Source organism: Anser anser (genome assembly GCF_964211835.1).
Source record: "Anser anser genome assembly, chromosome: 2".
Lineage (NCBI taxonomy): Eukaryota > Metazoa > Chordata > Aves > Anseriformes > Anatidae > Anser > Anser anser.
The window spans coordinates 105,315,688-105,343,248 of NC_139721.1; the positions used below are offsets into that span (position 1 = coordinate 105,315,688).

General features: G+C 38.4%; 1 protein-coding gene across 21 annotated transcripts in view; it reads left to right on the top strand.

Annotated features, from left to right (window-relative positions):
* CNTNAP2 (contactin associated protein 2) overlaps positions 1 to 27,561 on the top strand; it is a 1,168,055-nt gene that overhangs the window by 686,257 nt on the left and 454,237 nt on the right. For all 21 annotated transcript variants that reach the window (XM_083826978.1, XM_083826979.1, XM_083826989.1 and 18 more), the window contains one exon: positions 23,214 to 23,385. In XM_083826978.1, coding sequence (XP_083683104.1) covers positions 23,214 to 23,385 — 172 coding nt within the window. The remainder of the gene's footprint in view (positions 1 to 23,213; positions 23,386 to 27,561) is intronic.

Below are 27,561 nucleotides of genomic sequence, written 5' to 3' on the forward strand. Positions count from 1 at the left end.
TAGGTCCCTCTCCTAGTTCCTGTTAAAACTGGTATGTGTGCTGTTCAGCACTAATGCACATGCATTAGTGGCACAAAGCATTCTTGCACTGTGACTGAACAGTTTATCATCTTGACATTTACTGGAGCATATTTTTATTTTTTTTCCTCTCCTCGTATTTAATAAAAACCTCATATCCTTTCTTCTATCTTTCTCTCAAAGTACACACAGATAAGTTCCAGATATGTTGTTTATGCCCTCATTTTCCATCAAATGCTTATCTCCTTCCTGCAGGTCAAAGGATAACATTTCTTACAATATACTAACCGACTGGCAGTCAAAAGCAGATGACCCAGGGGAATCTTGCAATGATACTCCTCTCCTTTTTTCCATTGTTCCATATACAGCTCTGAGACTTCAGACATTTGACTTTTTTTTTCCCCAACTCCTATTGATTTATAGAGAAACTCCAAAAGATATAAGCTCTATCAGTTCAGACAGAACTAGAAAACAAGATATATGAGGAGTGGCTGATGAAACTGGGGTTATTTAGTCTGAAGAAAAGGAGGGTGAGGGGGAGACTAATCACTCTCTGACTACGTGGTAGGAGGCTGTAGTGAGGTGGGTGTCAGTCTTTTCTCAGGTGGCAAGGTACAGAATGTGAGGAAACAGCCTCAAGTTGTAGCAGAGGAGGTTTAGACTGGGTACTGTGAAGAATTTATTCATGGAGGGGATGGATAGACATTAGAACAGGCTGCCCAGGGGGGAGGTATTGCCATCTCTGGAGGTATTTAAGAGACATGTGGATGTGGTGCTTAGGGACATGATTTAGTTGTGGACTTGGTAGTTATAAGTTGATGGTTTGACCTGATGATCTTAGAGGTATTTTCGAAATGAAATGATTCTATGAAAATATAAACAAAAAATTTAGACATAAAGCAGTAATTTGAAAATTAACATTATTTGGGTGAAAGAAATAGTATGGTAAATAGAGTAAGTGTTGTGTTCTCTTAACATTTTTCAGTGGCAATTCAGTAACTAGCACTCATTCCACCCCCCACCCCAACTCAAGATAATAAAGACTTTGTTTTAATAATTTACCAGGATTCCTTTGGAGGCTATTTGTCTACGTCTGCTATTAAAGTGATTGTATCATGAGCATCTACAGCACTAAAAGCAATAAAAGAAATCCAGTTCCCTTCTCAGTTCTAAAGATCTGAGTCTGTCATCTTCACTGAAACAAACACAAAAATCCCAAACCCTAAAATGAGCTCTTGACTTTTGATTACACCTTATAGATGTATATTAGGCACCAAAGAGGTTTTTATTGAATGGAATTTTGAGAGAGATTAAAATGAAATTGTATACGATATGGGGTACTTATAAAATTATCTAAATGCTTGCATAACAGAGAAGTATGTGTCTACTTAAACTAATGTAGGTCCTCGCTAAACCAGCTCATTTTACTTATGTTTTTATTTTTCCTTTTTTGAAAAGCCATGATATTCTCCCTGCCACCCCCCACCCCCCCTTGTTGGACACAGACTTTAGTGAAAAACACTCCTGAAATATGCACTGAAGTTTTGTCCATCACCTGTTTTGTCTGCTAAAATGTCTGATCAAAAAAAGTGGTCTAAAATTATTTCAAACATAAAACTCAAACCAACACTATTTTAGAGAATTTCTTTTGAACTGAAAACCAGATAACTATTTATCTTCTGGGATATTTTTATTGTGAATAAATGAGAGAGTATATTCCTTCATAATAAAAGAGGATAAATTAACATTAGAAACATAAGAAATGTTCAGATGTTCTAATGCGTCTCTGCCCTATGGATACCTGGGACTCAGGAGACTTCAACAGCAGCTGGGCAAGCAGAATTCAGACTTCATACTAGAACCTGTCAGATAACATGAAAAAGAGGGAAGTATTCCTATGTACAAGCTGGAAAGGTTGTGCTGAAGCAAAGAGGAACTGAGAGATAGAGGGATACCTAGTTACTGCAGTGATGGGATACTCCGAGTACCTAACTTCAGAAAAATTGCAAACACCAGATAGTGTTCGCTAGAGTTCTAAGGGAAGTCAAACATGAAAATAAACAACAAAACCAATTACTTATCTCTTATATCAGTCTATTCTAGAGGAATAGGAACTAGGAAAAGTGACAACAATTTATAAAAGTACCAGGTAGACTCTGAGAATAGATCTGGTTTCTGAAGTTGAGGGAAATTAATAAAAATCTGATAAAATACAGAAAAAAAATTATGCATGACAGGAAAGAATCTACATGATTCTTGTAGAAAGGCTCATAGATGTTCTTAGTAGTTGGAAAGCATAAACATAAAGAGCATTCTAGCTGATAAATATGAATTTCCAAATAGCTTTAGACAAAGGTACCTATCACAGGCTTTTCAAGAAACTGAGCTGATATGGAATAAAAATGGGGGCTAATAACTCCACAAATTAGTAAGGCTATCCTCACCTTCTGAATTCTATGTGCATTTTTCTATGGTCAGCTTATCTCAGAAAAGATATACTGGAACTAGAAAAGATTTATGGGAAGGGTGACAGAGCTGATCAAGCTGTCTGTATGAGACAAGATTAAGAACAAAGACGACTCCCCATCTTGCTCTTGTATGAGGGTTGTGATCTAGGTTTGTGCTCATGAATGGCATAACAAATGTGCATATGAAGTGAGAATGTTTTTCACAACTCGAGAATTAGGGTTTATTACTAAAATCACTTGATATCACATTTAAATTTAACAAATACAAGTACCTTCAAATGCAAAATATTGCAGATGAGAGCAGTGTAACTTGCTTCAAAGAGATGTTATGTCACTTCACAGAACAAAAGGCAAATTTGCAAAAAGGGAGAAAGATCAGAAATAAGTAAAGGGTAGCAGAGACTACAAAGAATGATGAATGAATACCTGATAGTGGAAATGGGACAAAATCCTGTACAACTTAACAGTGGAAAATCACAATGCTGGGGAAATTTTTTTAATTACTTTTTCTTTTTAATAATACTCAGTCTTTGCAAGGCACATGGATGTGGTAACATTATGTATGGCTTGATAAGAGAGTACGATACTTTGGAGATCAATTGCTCACATGCTCAAGACCTAATCTCCAGTTTTAATATCATTCTAGAGTCAGTGTTATTCATTTACAGGGGAATTTAACTTGTAGCTCAGTGTCAACCAAACAACTATGTTTCTGGAAAACTGAAGTAAATTCTAAAGTTTAAGTTTTGCCAAATCTGACAAGACAGTATCAAGTACATTTGTATCAAAGCTGCCTGCTTTTGATCTTTATGTTTCCAAGTTTAACATTCTTCTCAGGACAGAGTAGCTCGACTGAAAATAAAAATTACATGTACCACCTTTCATGGGGTAAATCCCTACTAAATTGTCTATAATAAAGCATTATTTTTTAAATCTAAGAAGCAAAACTGTCCTAAAACCCTTAAGTCTAATTCTTAGATTACTTAATATTTGCATTATCAAAGAGCATAAGGGAATAGTACTTATTACCATATAAAGTTCTTCACAGTTCAATGTAACTTACCAGCAGAAGTCAACCTAAAAGAAATTTTTGAATTTAGGGATGAGAGAAGCAAGTTCCTAGCTGGTGTAAATTTACATTCCTCTACTAAAGTTAATGGGCTAGGCCAATTATCAGTAGCTGAAGGTGCGATGTTGGTATGTTTACAGATCAGTCATTTGCCTTGATACCGTGCTATTTATGCAAATATGTAATCATGATTAATGAATTATTAACAATAGATTTTCAGAGATACATTTCCAGCAGAAAGTCTAAAGTAGGTAAGAGCTGTGCAAATTGGTTCCAAGAAGACAGTTCCATAAATTAGGGTAAAAGTAGGTAAATAATTAGACACCAAATGAACTATGGATGCATTTCCTACCCAGTGTGATGTGTAAATGCACTTAATTGCAGATATCTTGACAGTTGGCTTGCAAAAATGACAGAGCATGATTTTACCTTTCTAATCAGGTTATAGAAAGAGTAAGTTTAGGGCAAAACCTCCAGGAGGTCATATTTGTTGCTTTAATCTTAATAATAGTTATGCTTACTGACAGATAACCCAGATATCAGAAGTATCAAGGTCTACCAGCCAAAGGAAACAGGCACAGATACAACATTCATACAGTGGTTTCCATGGAGAGTGTTAGATTTTTGCAGGGGAGATTCAGCAGACATGCCACAGTGGTGTCTGCTAACACTGTCATGTGAAAGAGACTGAAACAACATAAAATACTGCTGAACATGTCAAGTATACTTGAATACAACCAAGATATATGGGGGCATATTATTCTTCTGGGTAGTAATATTCTAATTTTTATCAGAGTAATACTTTTAATTAACTGTTCATGGTGAAACATTTCCCTCCCCTGGACCTAATCATTAGACAGTGTTTTAAATGGCATTTTAAGTATGTAGTGTTGAAATTTAATATTAGTGTCAAGTCAGAAGTCTGAGCGCTTTATGGAATTTTCAATATAATTTTACAGTGCTACCAGTGTAGACTCCTGAGGGAATACACCCAATAAAAATAGTAATCTAGATATGTGGCAAACAGATTGGTTGCACATGTTATCCTCTTGATATTCTTTACTTACTCAAGCTAATGGGCAGAAGTGCACAATTTCCTGTAGGAAAAGACAGCATCAGTGCCCGCATAAAATTCCCAGTGCTAATTAGAAAAACATCTGTATGTAGCTATTTGGAAATAGAAGTAATCAAACTTAAGTAGGAAAATTTATTTAAAATAAGACTTTTTGCACGTTCTTTCAGTGTGGACTGGATAAAAGAACTACTGATAGAATGTCAAAAAAAAAAAGGAAAATGTCTTTACAATTTATATAACCTAGCATCAGTAAAAATGTTAAACAAATTTGCCTAAGTTTTACAGATTTCTGATGAGCAGCTACAATGTTGAAAGTCTTCTTAAAAAATTTCTTTACGCTTTGCTACTTGTGCAAAAAAAAAATAGGTATCTCTGCACTGAATCTTAAACTTGTTGTTTGTATGCTGGGGCTTTGAATGGAAATAAAAATCTAAATGGTAAAAAAAAAAAAAAAAGAAATGTTTTCTGTAGTTTTAGGTATTGTATCTTAGGTATGGCTTAGACATAGGGCTGAAGAGTCATTGTTTTGTTTCCCTCAACTCCATGTTCATCCAGCAGTCCTTAATCCAACAGTCTGTAGACCATTTTGGCTACATACACCCATATACCACCAGTACCCTAAAACTGAATTTCAATCACAATGAAAATTCAGAACCCTGAATACTTGTAACCACATTTGTAACTGGAGACCTTATGATGCAGCACCGATATCCTAATCCTGCAGAAAATGTTATGATTTGAAATATCCCATCCATCCTCGTGAACGAATCTTACCCACAGAGGAATACGTTAAGCCACTTTGGAGATATTTGCTATTCCAGTTAGTTAAACATGCTAAATGAGCATGTCAATGTGAGTCACTCAAGAAATAAAAACCTCTGGGAGCACTGGCCTTCCTTGTGTCAGATTCAATCTTGCTGTGGCAATTTAGTGCTCCACAGAAGGGAGAAACTCCATCAAAAGCTTACTGATATATCAGGGATTTAATAAATAAATAAATAAAATTAGAAGTCCTAACCTGTACATGCCTTTGTAGGTAACCAACAGAAGCCCTGAAGCATTGCACTTCAACACATAAGTATCTACACATAAATATGGTAGAAACATGAACAGACAGCAGTCCAGTTTTTCAACTCTCATTAGGAATATCAGCAAATTACACACCAAAAGTATTATATCACAAGCCTGAATTTGTAACTCAAAAATCAACCTAAGCTGACATATGACTTCCATAAATTTATCGAGCTCCATTTTAAAACACTCCAAGTCTTTTATCCCTAAAATCTGATTTGCTAAGTCATCCCTGAGACAGCTCCCTCCTTGAATGATTAGAAAATATTCTTTCATTTCTAAGCTAATTTTATTCACGGAAACAGAGTGCATGAATGGGTGTTGGGAATAAAATAAATATATGCAAATGTACAGTAGGTGCACCCCTAATGTACTGAAGCTTACCTTGTTGAACGGTGGGATATGAATAGTACTTTAGGAGACGGTATTGGCACAGGAAGCTATATTCAAGAATTTGGTTGAATAGTTTCAAGGTAAACATTGCTTATAGCTTTGCTGCCTTGTGTTTATAAAGACAATAGAGTTGGAAAAATACACAGGGAACATCTCTGTGTACTTGTTTGTGTCTAACAGGTTATATTTGTATTTTCTAAATACAATTCTATTTTCACCATTGTATGACAAGGCAGCATGGTAATCATATAAATTGGATAGTCAACTGTTTTGTTTACTGCTATAATTACCTAGGCTTTTCAGAACACACAATTAAAATTCCATTTATACATCAGGGTAGTTGATTTATATAAGTTTCTGATTAGCAAATAATTATATTCTTTTCCAAAGGATTTTATTCTCTTGAGCTGATGCAATGTAATGCTTATGTGTTTTTGTCTCTCTGTGGAGAACCTACCTTTTGCTCTCCAGCAGTGTTCCATTGGTTTCTGTGTATCAGAGTATTTGCTTATCTTCTGCTTGCAAATTAAGTGACAGAACTGAATGATATGAATTCTTCTTATCTTGTGAGAATATGAGTGTTCTTGGAGATGTAGTCAAATAATAGATTGTGCTTATAAGTCATCAATATTAGTTTTCGTAGCTGTGGTATACCTAGAAATGAACATGTAGCTTATCTCCATCTGCATCATTTTATTTATTGTTCTGATAATTAATTTTTGTTTGTTTGTTTTTGCTTTGGGGTTGTTGCTATCCACTATTTTCTCTGTAGTACCTGATTTGATAGACTTTCATATTTTCAAAAATTATCAAAGTGGCTGCTTTTTATTCTTGCCAATTGGATTAATTTGGTACAATCTCATTAATTTGATTCATAAACACGTATACTGACACAGCTTTCTCCTCTTCAAGACTGGCACTGATAAAATTTTGTACTTCACTCTCTTCATGGCTTAAGTGGAGACACTTAAATCTATTATGAATGTAAACCTAACTTTTTAGAAAGAAATTGACATTTTATTGTAAAGTAAGCTTGCTCTAAAACAGAAAAGTTGCCTGGTGTCATGGTTTTGTCTGGGACAGAGTTAATTTTCTTTGTAGAGTCTGTGTTTTGGATTTTTGATGAAAATAGTGATAATATCACACTGATGTTTTTAGTTTTTGCAAAGCAGTGTTTGCATAGAGCCAAGGACTTTCCTGCTTCTCATGCTGCCCTGCCAGTGAGGAGACTGGGAGAGCACAAGGAAATGGGAAGGGACACAGCCAGGACAGCTGACCCAGATTTACCAAAGGGATATTCCACACTATATGACATCATGCTCAGCAATAAAAGCTGGGGTAAAGGAGGAAGTGAGGAACATTTGGAGTGATAGCGTTTGTCTTCCCAAGAAACCATTATGTATGATGAGCCCTGCTTCCTGGAAGTGGCTGAACACCTGCCTGCCAATGGGAAGCAGTGAATGAATTCACTGTTTTGCTTTGCTTGCACGCAGCTTTTGCTTCACCCAGTAAACTGTCTTTATTTCAAGCCGTGACTTCTCACACTTTTACCTTTCCAAATTCTCTCCGCCATCCCCCACTGGGGAGAGTAAGCGAGCGGCTATGTGGTGCTGAGCTGCCTGCCGGGTTAAACCACAACAGCTGCTAATGGTTGTCTGGACTACAGAGAACAAAATCATTGACTCAGAATAATCTGACGATTCTTAACTGGAGTCCAGATCAAGATATTTCTCTCTGGCTGACATTCTGTTCTCACATGTGCTATACGTTTATGCCTTTCTCTGTTATGCTTGTTGTCTTAGAAATAGACCTCTGCTAATATGGTTCCATGTGCTTAAATTTTTTGTGCTGGGAATTCATTGTTAAAAACTATGGGCTGGCAATTCATGCTTCTTGTCGAGGTCTATTTTCTTCAAATACACTGCCTAGTCAAACTTGGGGAATTACAGTCTTGCTGATAATCACTGTATGTTGCTTGATGCAGCATGTTTCTGGCTTTCTACCTTTTACCACTTCTCTCTTTTCCACTCCTATCATGCATGAATCAGAAGGCAAACTGAGTATAGATTTTCCCATGTCTGTCTCCTTGCTTAGAACTGGAATTTAATTCATTCTTTCCCCTTGTGAACATTGCAATGAACATCAAAATACAATGAAATACTCCTGTGTTCTGCACAGGTACAGAATAGGTCTCATGCATTCTTAGCCACAAATACCAGTTTGTGAGTGTTGAATTCTGCAGATCACCAGCATGGTAACTATGTGGGCCATGCATAAGCATATAGAAATAGAACATGTCTGTAACTGGTACTGTGCAAAAACAGTTTGATTTCAGATGATGGAGATCTGTGAAAATGAAAGAGTGAAATGCAAATATATTTTTCTTTATGTAGCAGGGTTATGTGTTTGTTAGACTATTTCGCTCTGGTCTCTGACTGCAATAGTAGAAAGTCTCTATTGTTCACTTCTGAGCAGCACTGGAAATGGTACATTTCCTTTTTTTTTCTCTTGTATTTCAAATTCTACTACTATGCCTTGCAAATTATCTAAAGGAAAAAGGAGAAAAGTAGGGAAAAAGGTTAGAACTTAGGGCTTGGATGTGTGATCTGACAAAGCCAAGCAATATATATATATAGTCATATATATATATATATAATATAGTCATTTACATCATGCCTGGATAACTTCTTTAATTGTTATTTGACAAATTACATTTAAAGATGGCTTTCAATGCCATGTGTGATGAAGACTTCACTACCTTCTGCTCTCTCTTGTTAAGACACAATTTGCTGATAGAAAAAAAAAGTAAAAATCAGACAGGATGTAGCAGCTGGTCTCAAGAGCTGTCCTCTGTCTTATTTAAAGCCGCATTCTCAAGAAAATGATACCAACTAGATAGGAAGATAAACAAGGTGAGAAAATAAGCCTTGTATATTGAACTTCTGCATACATGAACTTACACATGTGCTTATGTGTTTTGTTGAGACTTGCAGACTTTAAGTGTCAATGTAAAAACGTTCCTCTTTTTTCAGTGATATCTATGATTTTAGCCATATGAAAACCTATATGAAGTTGATGAAGTAGCTTAGATTATCTAATTCTCTAGTATCTCACTAAGAAGTGGCTAAATGTCACACTGTCTTTTCCTATGTGTACTTTCCATTATACACATTTGCTGGTTTTACTATTTTAGATACAAGATATGAAAAGCTGATTTTTCAGTTTGAACAAATTCAGAAGCTCAGTGCCACAGGCAGAGAAAATCATTGTGTTCATTCTACTTTGTCAAAAACTACTGTTATTTCAATAACATGAATTGAATGCGTGTGTTCAGTGAACGAGTTAGCAACTCTGAATAGAAGTCACCTTGTGGCTTCTGTATACAATATAGCTGTCTCCCAAATTCTGCACTTCACCTTTTAGCAGTGTTCAGGTACAGGTGAATCCCTCAGTTGCCAAGACAGTTTCTCCATCTTTTTGCAGAGCTTTCTTCATATGCCTATATTTCACAGACCAAGAAAAAAATAAAAATAAAAAAATCCACAGTTCTTGCATCCCTTGATTCAATTTCCACAAACACCTGCCAGGGAGTCAGTTCTCTTCCCTGAAGCCAGAAGGTCTGTTCAGCCCAGGAAATGGAATTATAGTCCTGCACAAGGTTTTAATAAAGCTGCCACAGAGCTTTTGTCTGCATATCTACATCGTATGGCTGGAAGAGTGGAGAAAGGCATCCCTCTTTCGCCAGCTGAATAGAAGTGCTTGTGGAGAATGTTCTCAGCTAAGTTTTTGCCTCTCTTCCTCATTGGCTCAAAGTAAATATTACTCTCTTCTGTGCTTGAGAGACAAAGAGCGACAGAAGGAGGAGGGGACACAGAGGTTAGATGTAATTTTTCTGTCTCCATTTATCCTTCCCTCTCTCGTCCTCTTCCCGTAGATGCATTCCACACTCCTTTTAACTATCAATGCATTATGCTGCTTAGAGTTCCAACTCTGTAGGGAAAAAAAAAAAAACACACAATTTTTGACATTTGGCACTTAACAAAAATACCCAGAAGTCTCACTCCAGCAGCCTGCAAGAAACATTATATGAATGAAGTAGGCATTAGGGCAAATCACATGATAATTGATTGTCCTTTATTCCCAATAGACGTGACAGAGTATGTATATATGTTTGGAATTTAATGTCATCCACACATTCAAAGTGAAAGACAACTCTGTGTTTTATTGTTTTTGTATATTTTTATTTTTTTTTCTGTACAGATCTATTACAATAATTAATATTGTGTCAATGAAATATCATAGCTATACGAAAAAGGGAATTTCTGACTGAGCTCAAATGCAAAAATGAAACAACACAGCAAGCCGAAATAGGGATGGGCTACCCAAGAGTCACCCAAGAATGCAGGGATGGAAACTGGCAAGAAGCTCAGACAGAGTTGAAGCTAGCCAGGGATATTGAAGGCAGCAAAAAAGCTTCAGTAAATATATTGGCAGCAAATGGAAATTAAGAAAACTGTAATCTCACTAGGACCTAGGGATAGGACACAGAAAAGACTGAGACACTTTGTACCTTCCTTTCTTTGGCCTTCCTTGGCAAAGTTTGCTTTCAGGCCTCCCAGGCCTCCGAAACTAGTGTCAGGACCCAAAGGGGTTAAGTATTGCCCACATCAGAAAAAGAATTGATTAGCCTAGAAAGACTGCACATGCAAATTGTATGTTTAGAAGTTTGTTGTATCAGGTGGGCTGGATCCGAGAGTGCTGATGAAGCTGACTAATATTATTGTAAGGTTACTCTCAATCGTCTTTGAAAGATTATGGCAATTTAGGAAGATACCTGAGATTGTCCTCTATGATAACATGAATAGCTCTATGGATGAGGCAAGAACAGTGGATGTATGCCTTGTTTTTAGAAAGGCCTTCAACACAGTCTGCATGATATTTATGGCAATGATACATATACCAAATTGGTGAAATATCTGGATAAATGAATGAGGGGAAAATTGACTGGATGCCAGGCTTAAATGGTGGTGACTAATAGTGTAAAGTCGAAGTGTTGACCAGTTACTAGTAGTGCTCTTCAGGAGCTGATGCTGGGGCCAATACTCTTTAGTGTTTTCACAAACAAGCTGGGCAATGGGATGGAGTGCACCCTCAGCAATTTCTGGATGATAAGCTAGGGAGAGTGGTTGTAACTTAAAAGGCTGTAACAAGGCTGCTCTTTACCTGGATCTCAGCTTACTGGAGAAATGATCTGACAATGACCTTCACCAGGAACAGAATAATCCTGTGTCCAGTCTCATCAATAGAATAGAATATGCCCGATATTCTATCGGATTTTATGGGATTTTATGGCCAATAGAAGACATTGTCCAAACATCTGACAGGCATGGGTTATCAACCCCTCTCTAGGAAGCCTGTTCCAGTGTTTGGCCACCTTCAGAGTAAAGAAATTTTTCCTTATAGCAAATCTGAACCTCCCTTGGTGCAGCTTTGTGCAATTTCCGTGTGTCCTGTCATTGGCACCTACCTCTCCACTTCCCCTCCTCAGAAAGTTCTGAGAGCAATGAGATCATATCTCAGCCTTCTTTTCTACAGAATAGGCAATCCAAATGTCCTCAGTCTCTCCTCACAGGACATGCCTTCCAACCTTTTTAGCAGATTTGCTAAGATACTTTTCAAATATCATAATATCCTTTTTATATTGTGAAACACAGAACTGCACCCAATATTCAAGGTGAGACTGCACCAGTGATAATTACAGTGCGAGAATCACCTCTTTGAACTGTCTGGCTATGGTGTGTTTAATGCATCCTTAAATGCAATTTGCCCTCTTGTCTGCTAGGACACACTGCTGACTCACAATGAGCCTACTGTCAACCAGTACCCCCAGATCCCTTTCTGCAGGGCAGAACATTTTAACAGTAACACTTAAAGTATACAAGTCTCAACTCAACAAAACACACAAGCACAGATATAACTCCATGTATGCAGAAGTTCAGTATAAAAGGCTTATTTTCTCAACTTATCTTCCTATCTCATAGCATTTTTAGGGTACCTAAAGAAAAAATTCAGTTCCAGACTGGTGCAATTTACTACAAAGTTATATATCATCATTATACAAATTGTCGGGTACGCTCATAGAATCATAGAACATCACGAGTTGGAAGAGACCCTCAAGGATCTCAAGTCCAAATGCCTACACACAGGACCACACCAAAATCAAATCATATGGCTAAGAGCATTGTCCAAACACTTCTTGAACTCTGGCAGGCTTGGTGCCATGACTGCTTCCGTGGGGAGCCTGTTCCATTGCCCGATCACCTTCTTGATGAAGAACCTTTTCCTAATACCCAATCTGAACCTCCCCTGATACAGCTTTATTCTGTTCCCTCGGGTCCTATCACTGGTCACCAGAGAGATTTTGATTGGCTAGTTTAAAAGAATGGTTGGGTGTTCAGCCACTCACCACCAAATGTTTTCATTCCAGTACCTTTGTTAACTGGACTGAAAAACAAATTGTTGATTAAAATATAAATCTCTTAGGTGGAAGTACGTGGAAGTAAATCAAGTGAATCATTACCTGAATTGCTCCAACAAGTTCTGTAGACCTATTTTTGTTTGAAGTGAATTTATCTTAGTGATATTGTAGACAGGATTTTGTAGTGTATAAAAATGCAAAATAAATTGATAGAAGCAGCAATTAAGATTACAAAATGAATACCAACAGTGCAATCTCCTTATTGTACATCTCTTAAAAAAACAACTCATGAAGTTCAAAAAGGTTGAGTGTGAGGTCCTGCACCTGGGTCAGGGCAATCCCCAGTATTAGTACAGTCTGTATAATGAATTGATTGAGAGTAGCACTGCAGAGGGATTGGGGATACTGGTAGATTAAAAATTGGACATTAGCTGGCAATGTGTGCTTGCAGCCCAGAAAGCAAGTTATATCCTGGGCGGTATCAAAATTAGCAAGGCTTGCAGGTTGAGGGAACTGATTCCCTTGTGAGACCTCACCTGAAGTACTGTACCCAGCTCTGGGACCCCAGCATAAGACAGACATGGACCTGTTAGAGCAGGTTCAAAGGAGAGACACAAAATTATCAGAAGCCTGGAGAACTTCTATGAAAAGATGCTGAGAGAGTTGGAATTGTTCAGCCTGGAGAAGTGAAGGCTCAAGGCAGACCTTATTGTGACCTTAGAATACATAAAGAGGGCTTATAAGAAAGATAGAGGGACTTTTTACCAGGATCTAAAGTGACAGAACTAGGGGCAACGGTTTTAAAACTGAAATAGGGTAGGTTTAGATTAGATATAACACAAGGAAATTTTTCACAATGAGGGTGGTGGTGCACAGAAACAGGTTACCCAGAGTAATTGTAGGTGCCCCATCCCAGGAAGTGTTTGAAATCAGGCTGGAGGGGGCTTTAAGCAACCTTAGTTAAGGAAAGAGGTCTCTGTCCATGGCCGGCGGTAGGACTAAATGATCTTTATAGGCCCCTTCCAACCAAAATCATTCTGTTTCTAAAGGCAGTAAATGATGATTATTTTATGCTACTTAGATCTCCTGAAGCATAGTTATACAAGCAGTCTCTAGACCCATTTTATCTTCATGAAGGATTTTTGGTTGAAGTAGAGTGGCAGTGAGTTTGAAAATCTAGTGTATGTTTATTCTGGGCTCTTTCCTATAAAATAGAAAGTCTATAAATAGAATGTATTACATGGGTAGTGTAACGTTCAGATTTGCTGTAATTTGATCATTATGTGGTTTTCTGTATTTTCCATGATATTCAATAAAACAAGATCAAAATTGCAGTAAAGTGTTAGATTGACTTAATTTTGATTGCCAAGACTGGTGATAAAGATCATACTTACTGCTTTGTTTCATGTCAAAAAACTGAATCTTACTGTTGTAGCTCATATTTCTGTCATTTGAAGGAAAATTTTGCCTAAACAGGAATATGAGGACAGCTTTTATTTCAAAACAAATAAAGTTCCTGCTGATTTCTTATTTTAGGATTTCAGCCATGCATTGGAATTGGAAGTGTTTAAAAACTTACAAGATCAAGCTGTTTCTGCAGAAAAAGCAAAAAATGCAGCCTTTGACCACTTTAAAAATTGGTCTTTCCTCAGAGGAACTCTTGTTTATATAAGACCCAGTTTTCATCATGAGGCATCACTGCTTCATTTTAGCTTAAAGTAAGCTGCTTTTATAATATGAATTGGTAACCACTTGCATTGCTTCCTGTCAAAATAAGGTCTTTTGGAGTACATTTATGTTGTAAGAAAATAAATAAAATGCTCCTTTTCATTCATTTTTTAGACATCGAGATAGCAAGATGATCCAGTTTTCCTATTATTTTGTGAAACAAACAAACAAACAAACAACAACAACAACAAAATATAATTCCCATATCAGTAAATTTCCAATGCTCTTGGAATGCAATCAATGTCATTCTCCATGCAGTTTATTGTAATTTTTTTTGATGACCCCAGATAAATACTGATGTTGTAAAACCAGTAGTATGCACCATTAAGCCACCAACCAATACAAGGGAAGTACAATAGTGAGGCAAATAAAAGATGGAAAATTATCTATTGAGTAGATAACATCTTATTTCTGTTGTGATTTGGGCAAGTATTAATTGCTGTATTTTTAAGACTATTTTAATTAACATTTTCCATTATGTTCCTGCTTTTAACACACAGCAATACCTGACAGCAATATTTTATCTTCTTTCCCACAAGGCAAGAGTATTTTATTTCATCTCTCAAATATCTGGGCTAACATTTATCCCAAAGAACTTTGAAGAGAGCCATAGTAGAAGTCAATATATTTCATGCAGTTGTGAAGCAGGAAAAGACATCAGTCTAATCTTCTCCCTGTCTAAAGACAAAATCAGTAAAACCAGTCCCATGAGATACTTATGTTTGTTCTCCTCCACCACCAAGACCTTGTTCATTTCCATCTTAGTGTTCATGGATATACGCTTAGATTTGTAACAATGAAAGTATCTCTTAGGGAAGTTAAGTCTGTAGCAGCAATTTTCAAATAACATTATACCTGGTTTGCAACAGGTCTTTTTTCACGGAGGAATTGTGTCTGAGAACACTAATAGGTAGTTGGTTTTATGAATGTAGAAGTTTTTTTTAGATTACCAAGAATTATTACTATTCTATTGCAGTGTTATCTAAGCTAGGCTATGAAGTTGAGCTATTTAAATAAATATCAGCATTTAGGACATACCTTGTATTTATTAAGACAGAAATCATTCTGTGTGAATGAAAAACATGGGTGTGCTCTACTTAATTGGTTAATTAGCTCCCAGCAGTGATATAATACATGGATTTTTTGAAAAGTGTAGTCCCGGTGGCATGTGATCTGAGAACAGAGGTGAGCTATGTGCATACTTCCTCTTATCTGAGCTCGGGTACAGTCCACCAGACATTGATATCTACGTGAATCTTGCAGGAGATAGGTTTGAAAATAGCAGAGATGCCATATTTGTAGTTACCTCAGGGAAAAACAAACAAACAAACAACAACAACAAAAGAGCACCTGTCCTTGTGCATTGGAAAGGAAAAGGAAAGGAAAAAGATGCTATAGTTAAAGGTGGGATACACCTCAGGACCCACTGCAGTTCATTTAAAACAAATGCAAACCTTGCAACCTGAAAGCCTGGGTTACAACCATTATAGTTCCCAACTGTAACTGGAAGGAAATGGTAACCACTACCATTACCATACATGTAACTGGAAGGAACTGGAAATGTTTAAATCATTTGAATTCCACGACCAGCAGTTGGGAAAAGTGTCTCAAAACAATTATTCTAAAAAGTATACTGTTGTTCACTCTGAGGTCCACAGCAATCAGAGAGAAGCACTGAATCAACAAAGCCTAAAAAGAGGTGATTATACTGTAGTCTTATTCTTCCCTTTGTACTTTAGGTAACTCTGCCTGTGTGCCATTAGGGATAGTCTGCCTTGTTCTTTGCTCTTGTTTCTGCTTTGTCAGTGCCTTCACTACTGTATTTCCTCTACTTTTTTTTTCTTTTTTTTTTTTTTTTCTCTAACCTGTCATCCTAGCCAGGTAATATCTTTGTAAGAAAAAATAAAATAAAAATTGCCCAAGCTGTGTTGTGGCTTAAAGATAGTCTGTTCACAGCTAATTTCTCAGCTGCTACCTGAGTATCTTTTGGGCATTTTCTCATGTAGCATACTGTCTGTTTCTTTCCTGAAGAACCAACTTATAAACAATACCAATATAACATGTTCAGACAGCCTTTTATGCTTTACATGACCTATATGTATGCCTAGGTCAAATAACCATAGCATTATTACAGATAAATCTTACGTGTGCTCCAGGAAATATTCCTCTGGCACATGGTAGAGGAGAATTGTAATATTGAATTGGTATCGTTTGTATGATAGAGAGGTGCTAGAAGCTACTTTGTAAAGACTTCAATCCCATTCAAATAGGCATTGAACCAGTATCAGTGTATAAAGTAAAATCTAACTGAGCGTTAAGGAATGACACTATACAGAGAGACTGAAAAATCTCAATGCTTTTCTAGAACTAGTTCCAGTTAATAAGCAGACAGCTGGTGATAAAATATTTTTAGAGGAGATGGTCTGGCTCAGGATCAGATTTCCAGAGGAGACAAAACACATCAGGAGTCCAATCACAAGTAGAAAATGCTGGCCAAGTCTTAAGAGATCTGGTCAAACTTTTCCAACATAATATGAAAGACACGTACAAAGAATATTCCGTGAAATCCACTGGAGACTTCATTAATGCTAACCTGTTTTACCTGGAGGGCTTGTGTGCCCTGGGACTACTAGAAGTAAAACATCCTTTTGCCTCAAAATTTGGCACTAGCAAAGCATGCTTTTCTCTATATATACATACATTTTTTGTTGTTGTTGTTCTAAGTTAGAAATTTAAATTAGATCAGGTTAAATCATGCCAGAGATTTCCTTTGTCACAAATTACCATTGCTGTGCTGTTACAATTTGAATTTCCTCTTAAAAAGTCTAGTACAGTATTTCAATCTTATATCAGATCTCAGAAACAGATAGTGGCTAAGGTGTTTAATGTTGTACTTTGACTATATGTTTATTCATCATTATACCATGAAACTGAATACATTCTACCTTAAGCTTCATTTCTTATAATTTCTTTGCTAGAAATTTTTAGGTAATTGGAAGATAGGCATAATAAATCTTGGCACTGGAAAAGTAATACTGTTTTCCCTTTGTGGGTATTTTATTATATCAATTATCATTTGTTTATTTATTTTATTATAGTTATATAACATAGGAAATCGCATGAGTCAAATACCATGAGAAAATAGAATGATTCTTCTAACATGGAAAGTAGCACGAGTCAAAACTATAGATTTTTAAATTATGTTTGCAAGTTTGAATTAAGATTAGGAGCTGGATATAGACTTTCAGCTGTTTCATGTTTGGTATGTCAGAGTGAAGTTCTGGAAAAAAAAATCATTGAACTCTGGGTAAAATTTATATTCAATCCATGTATGAACTTTACAGGATAATCTATCTCTTTGTGGGATGGAATGTGAAAAAATAAACTGGTAAGATGCAGACTTCTTAGAAAAAAGGTAGAAAGACATCAAAATTACAAGATTAGGCAGTCTACCCGAGTTTAAGGTATATTTGTAGTCCTAAGCATCAAAATTGTTTTGAATTGTCCGAATTGCACTTTATAAGCAGATTGGTAACGCATGTATTTTTCTTGTCAGCAAGAAAATCGATACAATGTTATCCAAATCATGCATCCGTTGCTTGGCCTTTCCAGTGACAGCATTACTGTCAACCTTGCCTATGGAACTTCATTTAATTAAGATTTTATTCAATGTAGGAAAGATCAGGAAGTGAATCATGTCTCTGTAATGGAAATCTTGAAGGAAAGAGCATTATAATATATTGAAATAATAAATCACGATGCATTAGATCGTTTCCAGGTTTTAAATGCACCTTTGCTCCAAGTGACTCATATTGGAATTGTCTGAATTGTCTAAAGAATGTATCTGTGCAGGTTCCACCAAAATTTAATGGGTATTAGATTATATACATAATAGACTGAAACAATGTATCTATTACATATACAGTTAATCTACTTGCTTTCCCATGTGCCATCATTAACTTACAGTTGAAGCAAGATGTAAAAATAAAAATATAACAAGGTGTTCTCTTTACACAACAGTATATTAACTGTATTCTGAAGAGTTTGTCTAAGCTATGACAACAATCTTAAACCAGAAAAAAATGTTGTTAAAAAATGCTGTTTGTGAGAATGGAGAAAGCATATGGTTGAAAAATAAAACATGAGTATTCTAGTTCCCATAGATAAGGAATTGTTTTCTGAAATTATCTCTTTGCTTTACCTATCTGTTATAGTAACAGCATATATTTTACAAGCCTTGACACCCAATCAGCCTCACAATTTATGCAAGGTGATGTACAACATTAAATATTTATTATTATCCTATATTAAAATAATAGCATTATATTAATAGTATATTAAATATTACATATTTAATATTATGTTATATTAATATTAATATATTAAAGTAAAAATAATAGTGATAATATAATCCTCTTCCAGGTCTGTACTATGACTAGAAACAGTAAAGGATGTAGCAAGGAGATGGGCAAATAAAAAGTTATGACTGAGCAAATTATACTCTTCATCCATTGATAGATATAGCAAAATTCATACTCCCAAACTGACTAGTACTCAGTGTAGACCACTCCCCTGGGTAACAGATTGATTTATGCTGTTGTCAGGTTAGGAGCAGCTGCTTTCCAGTTTGAAGGTTCACCTAGTAGCAAAGCTGAGCATGTGTCCCAGAGAGCAATAACTGTGTGCTAAAGTAGTGTAGGTGAAGAAGTGATGCTTCTGATGCTCTGAAGCTGAGACTCACCATATTGAAATGCCTCTGTGGACAGTCCTCAAATGCTATCAAATGTTAGTAGTAAATTGTTGAATCCAATCATACATTCCCAGCTTAATTCTTTGGATCATACTCTTTTTGATGTGGTAACAGTGAATTATGGCTCTAAGCTTGGAGCTTATTTTGTAGTTAGTGCTTGAAGAGCAGTGGATAGTCTTCCATTACATTCAGATGTACCTCTACAATTCCTTGACTTTGCTGGGTTTACATTAAAGTTACTAAGTGCAGGTTTTACATCAGTGTTGGTAACCTTGGATTTAATATTACAAAAAAGGAATTGTGGAAGTGCTTTGAACAAGAAGATGACATACAGGCTTCCTGCCAAGAAGGGTAATTCTACTTACATAGGGTAATTCTAGTGACAGTTTAAAATAAATAAATAAATACTATAATGAAAGAGTGAGCTGTTTAAATGTAAATGGAGAAAGCACATGATGGAATCATGCAATCATAATACTTTCACTCACCAAACAGCAAAGGACGAACTTTCAATTTTCTGTCTGTCTGTTCTGTTTTCTGTAAAGCCTCAGATTAATTGAGATTAATTGATTTAATCAGTCACTGGAAAGAACAAATTAAAAAAATAGGAGGCAGGTTTCTGAAGTTCCCATCTTCTTTTCCTCAGATAAGTCATTAGCCAATGCTCATGTTGGGAAGAAAGTGTAAATCCTGTCCTTATAACGTGATTTTTCTGTCAATCCAAATTAACAATTCTCAGACATTGGGATTAGAATAATTTTGGTGGAAGACAGATGGTCTGATGAGCATATTGTGCACTACCTCGCCAAATGGGAGTCAACCCTACCTAGCCAACCCTAGAAGCTTTTTCTTCTCCATATGACATGTATTAGTGGGAGTGGATTATTTATCTTTCTTATGGCTCATGGCTCCCTGTGATAGCGTTGTAATTTTGCTCCTACAGGGTTTTGCACAATTTCTTGAAATACCTGTCAGAGCTAACTTTTAGCATGGTCACTGCTTAATGACCATAACATCCCTGATTAATCCTGTGGTGCCACCAGTGAACTCTGAAGTGAGTCAGGGAAATATAGGAGTTAGCAGCAGTAGTATTAGCTGATGGGTAAGACTGTTTTAGAAAATTTCAGTCACTGTTATTAGTCATATAGATATGCTGGTAAATATTTTCAGTCAAAATGTGTCTTGAGTAAATGCTGGGGTAGACTTACAGATATATATGTATATGTTTTTGTTGTTGTTTTCAGTAATAGTTGCCATATCAAGCAGCATCTTCCAACAACCCCCAGTTGCTTGTTTCTGCCCTCTATTCATTGTCCTCTTCATTATGCCAATCCAATGCTTTTTGTGGCACTTTGTAAACTGTATTCTTGAGCAGAATTTAAAATGATGCTCATTCCTCCTACTTCCTGCTATTGTTATCAGATTGTTTTTAACCTGGATCATTTCCATAATCTGTTGTTCTCCTGTCTTCACATACAGCTATTTCCATGCTATTAAAGAAGGTGGTAAAGCATTGGTTTGGGTATGAAAGCGAGAGAATGAATATGAGCTGTATAATTTGTCTTAGCTACCAAAATAAATGTGTGTGAAATTTATACCTTTATCAAGAACTGCATGGCTAGTCATGTTCCTAGCTGAAGTCTGCAAAACCGTTACACATTTTTCAGTCTTTTTAACTTCTTTACTAACAAATTGTTGATAGCCCATCTCTCCTCTTTACTGCTCTCTTCTTAAACACTCTGTTTAAATGATTTTCTTGTGGCTTTTTCAGGGAGTCCATTGTTAAAGATTTATATGTAGTGGATAAGGCACTCAATTTTCTTACCTAGGACACTTTTCTCAGGTAAACTGCCACATTCATTTCTGAAGGGCATTAAGTTAAACAATTACATGCAAACATCTTGTCCCCCTGAGTTTTACCCTGAGGCAAGACTTTAATTCATTCTTATCTCTTATAAACCATCTTCATAGAATCATAGAATCATAGAATATCCTGAGTTGGAAGGGACCCTTAAGGATCATCAAGTCCAACTCTTGATACCGCACAGGTCTACCCAAAAGTTCAGACCATGTGACTAAGTGCACAGTCCAATCTCTTCTTAAATTCAGACAGGCTCGGTGCAGTGACCACTTCCCTGGGGAGCCTGTTCCAGTGTGCAACCACCCTCTCTGTGAAGAACCCCCTCCTGATGTCGAGCCTAAATTTCCCCTGCCTCAGCTTAACCCCGTTCCCGCGGGTCCTGTCACTGGTGTTAATGGAGAAAAGGTCTCCTGCCTCTAGACACCCCCTCACGAGGAAGTTGTAGACTGTGATGAGGTCTCCCCTCAGCCTCCTCTTCTCCAGGCTGAACAGGCCCAGTGACCTCAGCCGTTCCTCGTACGTCTTCCCCTCCAGGCCTTTCACCATCTTCGTAGCCCTCCTCTGTACACTCTCCAACAGTTTCATGTCCTTTTTATACTGTGGTGCCCAGAACTGCACACAGTACTCGAGGTGAGGCCGCACCAGCGCAGAGTAGAGCGGGACAATCACCTCCCTTGACCTACTAGCGATGCCGTGCTTGATGCACCCCAGGACACAGTTGGCCCTCCTGGCCGCCAGGGCACACTGCTGGCTCATATTCAACTTGCTGTCTACCACGACCCCCAGATCCCTCTCTTCTAGGCTGCTCTCCAGCGTCTCATCGCCCAGTCTGTATGTGCAGCCAGGGTTTCCCCGTCCCAGGTGCAGGACCCGGCACTTGCTCTTATTGAACTTCATGCGGTTGGTGATCGCCCAGCTCTCCAACCTATCCAGATCCCTCTGCAAGGCCTTTCCACCCTCATTCGAGTCCACAACTCCTCCAAGTTTGGTGTCATCAGCAAACTTGCTCAAAATACCTTCTATTCCTACATCCAGATCGTTTATAAAAATATTGAAAAGTACCGGCCCTAAAATGGAGCCTTGAGGGACCCCACTGGTGACCGCCCGCCAGCCTGACGCAGCCCCATTTACCATAACCCTTTGGGCCCTGCCCGTTAGCCAATTGCTCACCCATCGTATGATGTTTTTATTTAGCTGTATGGTGGACATTTCGTCCAGTAGGATCCTATGGGAAACAGTGTCAAAAGCCTTGCTGAAGTCCAAAAAAATCACATCAGCTGGTTTCCCTTGGTCCATCATACGGGTGATCTTATCATAAAAGGAAATCAGGTTAGTTAGGCATGACCTACCCTTCACAAACCCATGCTGGCTGGGACCAATGACTGCTTTGTCCCCCAGGTGAGCCTCAATAAGTTCGAGAACCATCTTCTCCATGATTTTACCAGGCACTGACGTGAGACTGACAGGCCTGTAATTGCTAGGGTCTTCTTTCTGACCCTTCTTGTAAATCGGCACAACATTTGCCAGCTTCCAGTCTACCGGGACCTCTCCAAATTCCCAGGATCGTTGAAAAATAATTGAGAGAGGTTCCGCGATGACGTCCGCCAGCTCTTTCAGCACCCGGGGATGAAACCCATCCGGACCCATGGACTTGTAGGGATCCAGGTGGAGTAGCAAATCCCGCACACGTTCAGGGTCGGTTGGGACATGAGCTCATAGACATGAGCAAATGAGAGCATTCAGAACAAAAATGAAAACACTACACAATGTCTTCAGATTTCTCAGAAGTAGGCCTGGAGATTGGAATTTAGGGCTAGTTTTAAGTTTGCAGGAAGTTCCCAGCAGAAGTATTTATTTTACAGTTACATTGCTCCAGAGAAAGCCAAACTGGAAAGTCACTTTATGGAATACATGCCATAAAAATATCTGAGAAAAGGGAATGTGGTCTCTGAAGTATAGCAAGAAGATTAATTCCTCTTCAATTCCCTTAGTCTATTTATAAAGAGAGAAGTAACAAGAAACAGTAATAGGGGGCTGGAGTAAATGAAAAGTAGCAGAAGAATTCTACACTGTGGACAAAAATTAATGAAAGAATCATCAACTGTACTGTATAAATTCTTGCAGGTAGTTCCAATGACTTAAATCAATAACATTGCAATGCAATTGAATAACTGTGTAATATTTCCTTACCCACTTTTTTTTTTTTTTTTCTTGTCTAGGAAACATATTTTGTTGTGAAAAAATACTGGCTTGATTAACACTATGTGAAGTTAATAATGCTATTTCTTCTGCTGCTCTCCAGGGTTTCCTATGCAGATGAATGACTCGGATCACTCGCTATTTCAGCATTCATTTCAAGGATGCATGCAGTTTATTCATGTGGATGACCAGCTGGTGGATTTGCAAGCAGTAGAGCAAGGCAAGCTAGGAAGCTTTGCCAACGTAACCATTGACATGTGTGCAATTATTGACAGGTAAGTTGCAGAGACATCACTGATACTCTGATACACTGATACACCTCCTGCATGTTCCAAAATTATACAGTGTTATACAAAAGGTATTTCTGACACTGCCAGTGATAGTCTCAGTGCGGTCCCACCATTTTAGCAGTGGGTGTCATGCTTGGAGATAATGGCTTTAGGTTGTGAACGTATAGTGGAAGGCATACCTCCAGTATCCACCCTCTCAGGCAGAGGAAGAGGTGAAAAGCTATTGTAAGTGAAATTCAGTGCACAGGTCAATAATATGGCTGCCTTGAATACAGAAAGCTGTCTGAATAGATACACACTTTATCAGTTTCTTAGATGTCTATTACAGCAATCTTTTTGCAACTGGAAGCTGTGCTTTCCAGCTTTAGTGCCTTCTGCTACCACTGAATTCCTCAGAGAACTAAAATAGGTGTACACGTTTGCAGAATTATGCATTTAATAAAGGCATGAACTTGATAAAAATAGTGCTTTGTTTTGTCTGTGTCATTCCCACCCCCCACCCCCCTTCCCGAGAAGAGTAATTTAGAAATAATTCAGCAATTAAGAAATTATCAGTTTATACAATGGTAGGCTTTTTCTTTGGGGCTTACCTATTCAACCTGTGTTGATTTTTATTGCTCCTGATTGTCAGTGTCTTGTTCTTTGGTAAATAAATAAATAAGTAAATTTAAAAATATTAGGAAAGACACAGAAGGAGCAAGTGGCACAGTTCCCAAATGCTGACAGCTTGGCTTCTCATGAAAATTACCTAAGTTTTAAACCAATTGCAAGTCTGCTGGGAGGTTGAAAATGGCTTTTTAAAATTCTGCTTTGAAAGAAGCAAAGATTATGAGACCATAGAATCTTAAAATAGTTCAGGTTATAAGAAACATCTGGAGTTCATGTTCTCCAACCTTTGCTAAAAGTGAGGCCAACTTCAAAGCTTCATTAGGTTGCCATGGGTCATGTCCAGTCACATTCTGAATATCTCCAGCTATGAAGATTCCACAAACTGTGTCTGGATATTGCCAGCAAATGCCATGACCATGAAAAATCCCGTATTTCTTCTCACTTCCCAGAGTTTTCATTGCTGAGCATGATGTTATATGGTATGGAATCTCTCCTTCATCAGTTTGGGTCAGCCGTCCTGGCTGTTTCTCCTCCCAAAATCTTGCTCATCCCCAGTGTACTGACACTGGGGAACAGTGTTACAGCGGTGTGTGGAATCATAGAATCATTCAGGTTGGAAAAAACCTCCAAGATAATCTGCTCCAACCATCTCCCTACGACTGGTATCACCCACTAAACCACGTCCCTAAGCACCATGTCCAACCTTTCCTTAAACACCCCCAGGGATGGTGACTCCACCACCTCACTGGGCAACCTGTTCCAATGCCTAACCACTCTTTCTGAGAAGAAATTTATCCTAATTTCCAACACGAACCTCTTGTGGTGCAACGTGAGGCCACTCCCTCTTGTCCTATCACTAGTTATGTGCAAGAAGAGTCTGACCCCCAGCTCCCCACACCTTCCGTTCAGGTAGTTGTAGAGAGCCATAAGGTCTCCCCTGAGCTTCCTCTTCTCCAGACTAAATAACCCCAGTTCCCTCAGCTGCTCCTCATAGAACTTGTGATCCAGGCCCTTCACCAGCTTCATAGCCCTTCTCTGGGCACGCACCAGGGCCTCGATGTCCTTCTTGTAGTGAGGAGCCCAAAACTGAACACAGTACTCGAGATGTGACTCGATGGGCTGAGGTCAACTGTATGAAGTTCAACAAGGCCAAGTGCCGGGTCCTGCACCTGGGGCGCAACAACCCCAAGCAGAGCTACAGGCTGGGAGATGAGTGGCTGGAAAGCTGCCTGGCCAAGAGGGACCTGGGAGTATTGGTTGATAGTCGGCTGAATATGAATCAGCAGTGTGCCCAGGTGGCCAAGAAGGCCAGCAGCATCCTGGCCTGCATAAAAAGCAGTGTGGCCAGCAGGTCTAGGGAAGTGATTGTGCCCCTGTACTCGGCTCTGGTGAGGCCGCACCTTGAGTACTGTGTTCAGTTTTGGGCCCCTCGCTACAGGAAGGACATGGACGTGCTCGAGCGAGTCCAGAGAAGGGCGACCAAGCTGGTGAGGGGTCTGGAGAACAAGTCTTACGAGGAGCGGCTGAGGGAGCTGGGCTTGTTCAGCCTGGAGAAGAGGAGGCTCAGGGGCGACCTTATCGCTCTCTACAGTTACCTTAAAGGAGACTGTAAAGAGGTGGGGGTTGGTCTGTTCTCCTATGTGCCTGGTGACAGGACGAGGGGGAATGGGCGAAAGTTGCGACAGGGGAGTTTTAGGTTGGATGTTAGGAAGTACTTCTTTACCGAAAGGGTTATTAAGCATTGGAACGGGCTGCCCAGGGAGGTGGTGGAGTCACCATCCCTGGAGGTCTTTAAAAGACGTTTAGATGTAGAGCTTAGCGATATGGTTTAGTGGAGTACTTAGTGTTAGGTCGGAGGTTGGACTCGATGATCTTGAGGTCTCTTCCAACCTAGAAATCTGTGATACTGTGATACTGTGATACTGTGTGGTCTCACCAGAGCAGAGTACAGGGGGATGGTCACCTCCCTGGTCCTGCTGGCTTCGCTATTCCTGATACAAGCCAGGATGCTGTTGGCCTTCTTGGCCATCTGGGCACACTGCCGGCTCACGTTCAGACGAGCATCAACCAACATCTCCAGATCCTTTTCCTCTGCACAGCTTTCCACCCACTCTGCCCCCAGCCTGTAGCATTGCATGGGTTTGTTTTGCCCCAAGTGCAGGACCCAGCACTTAGCCATGTTTAACCTTGTCCCATTGGCCTCTGCCCATTGATCCAACCTGTCCAGATCCCTCTGCAAGGTCTTTCTACCCTCCAGCAGATCAACACTTCCCCCCACCTTCATGTTGTCTACAGACTTAACAAAGGTGCACTCAATTCCTTCATCCTAATCATCAACAAAGACATTAAAGAGGATAGGCCCTAACACCAACCCCTGGGGAATGCCACTGGTAATCAGTTGCCAAACTGCCAAAGCAGGATAAAGAGATGGATGAGAAATTTTACAAGTAGCTGGCAAAAGTCTTGCAATCTCCAGCACTTGTTCTCATGGGGGACTTCAACTTCCCAGATATATGCTGGAAATACAATGCAGCCCTGAGGAAGCAGTCTAGGAGGCTTTTGGAGTGCGTGGAAGACAGCTTCCTGACTCAGCTGGATAGTGAGCCTACTAAAGGGGGTGCCCTGCTAGACCTCCTGTTCACAAACAGAGAAGGACTGGTGGGAGATGTGGTGGTTGGCACTGCCTTGGGCAGAGTGACCATGAAATGGTAGAGTTCTCTATTCTTGGAGAGAAAGCCTTGATGCTACGCAAGCCTTGTTAAGCAACAGCGAAAATACTAGTGTATTGCAAACACTCTTTTAGCCACAGCTACAGAACACAGCTCCATACAGGTTGCTAAGAAGAAGGTTAACCTTATAACTTCATCCCACTGAGACCCGGTAAACAATTTTAGTAATATCAGTGTTAAGGATTGTGCATTGTGGAGTAGCAGTAACTTGTTCTGTCATGTCAGGCCATGTTAGACGGCTGCTTCTCCTGGATAAGTAGAGAGTTGAAGTCATAGCAAAACGGAGAAGTAAGAGAAGGACTGCTGTCACAGGGAAAAATTTGCTCTGTCTCCTACCAATACTACTGATATTAGAAAGGCCCTCTGTTGTTAGAATTTGTTAGTTTGGATTGATTAGTTTTATTTTGAATGTTTTTGGAAATGAAAAAAAAAAAAGTTGGGATTAAGTCTCTGCTCTTCCCTATCTAAGCTTATGTGACAGTTTGTATTGATCCCACTTATGCCAGTGTCTATCAGAAGTAATTCCATTATCTGAACTTAATCAGAATTAGGCTTTTATAATGTATTACAATGTAATTACAATTAATTCATAATGTAAGTTAATTAGAATCAAACCAATACAATGCATTTTTGAAAAATAGAACTTAAGGCTTCCTAAATGCCAAGCAATTTACTTATATAACAAATTTAAATATTTTATATAATACAATTCTATATGCTGTGTATTATATGAAATACATTACAATGTATTGAACTATTAATGTATTTTATATATTTAATATGTATTTTACATCGGTTTTATTTTATATGGCAAAAATTTTTG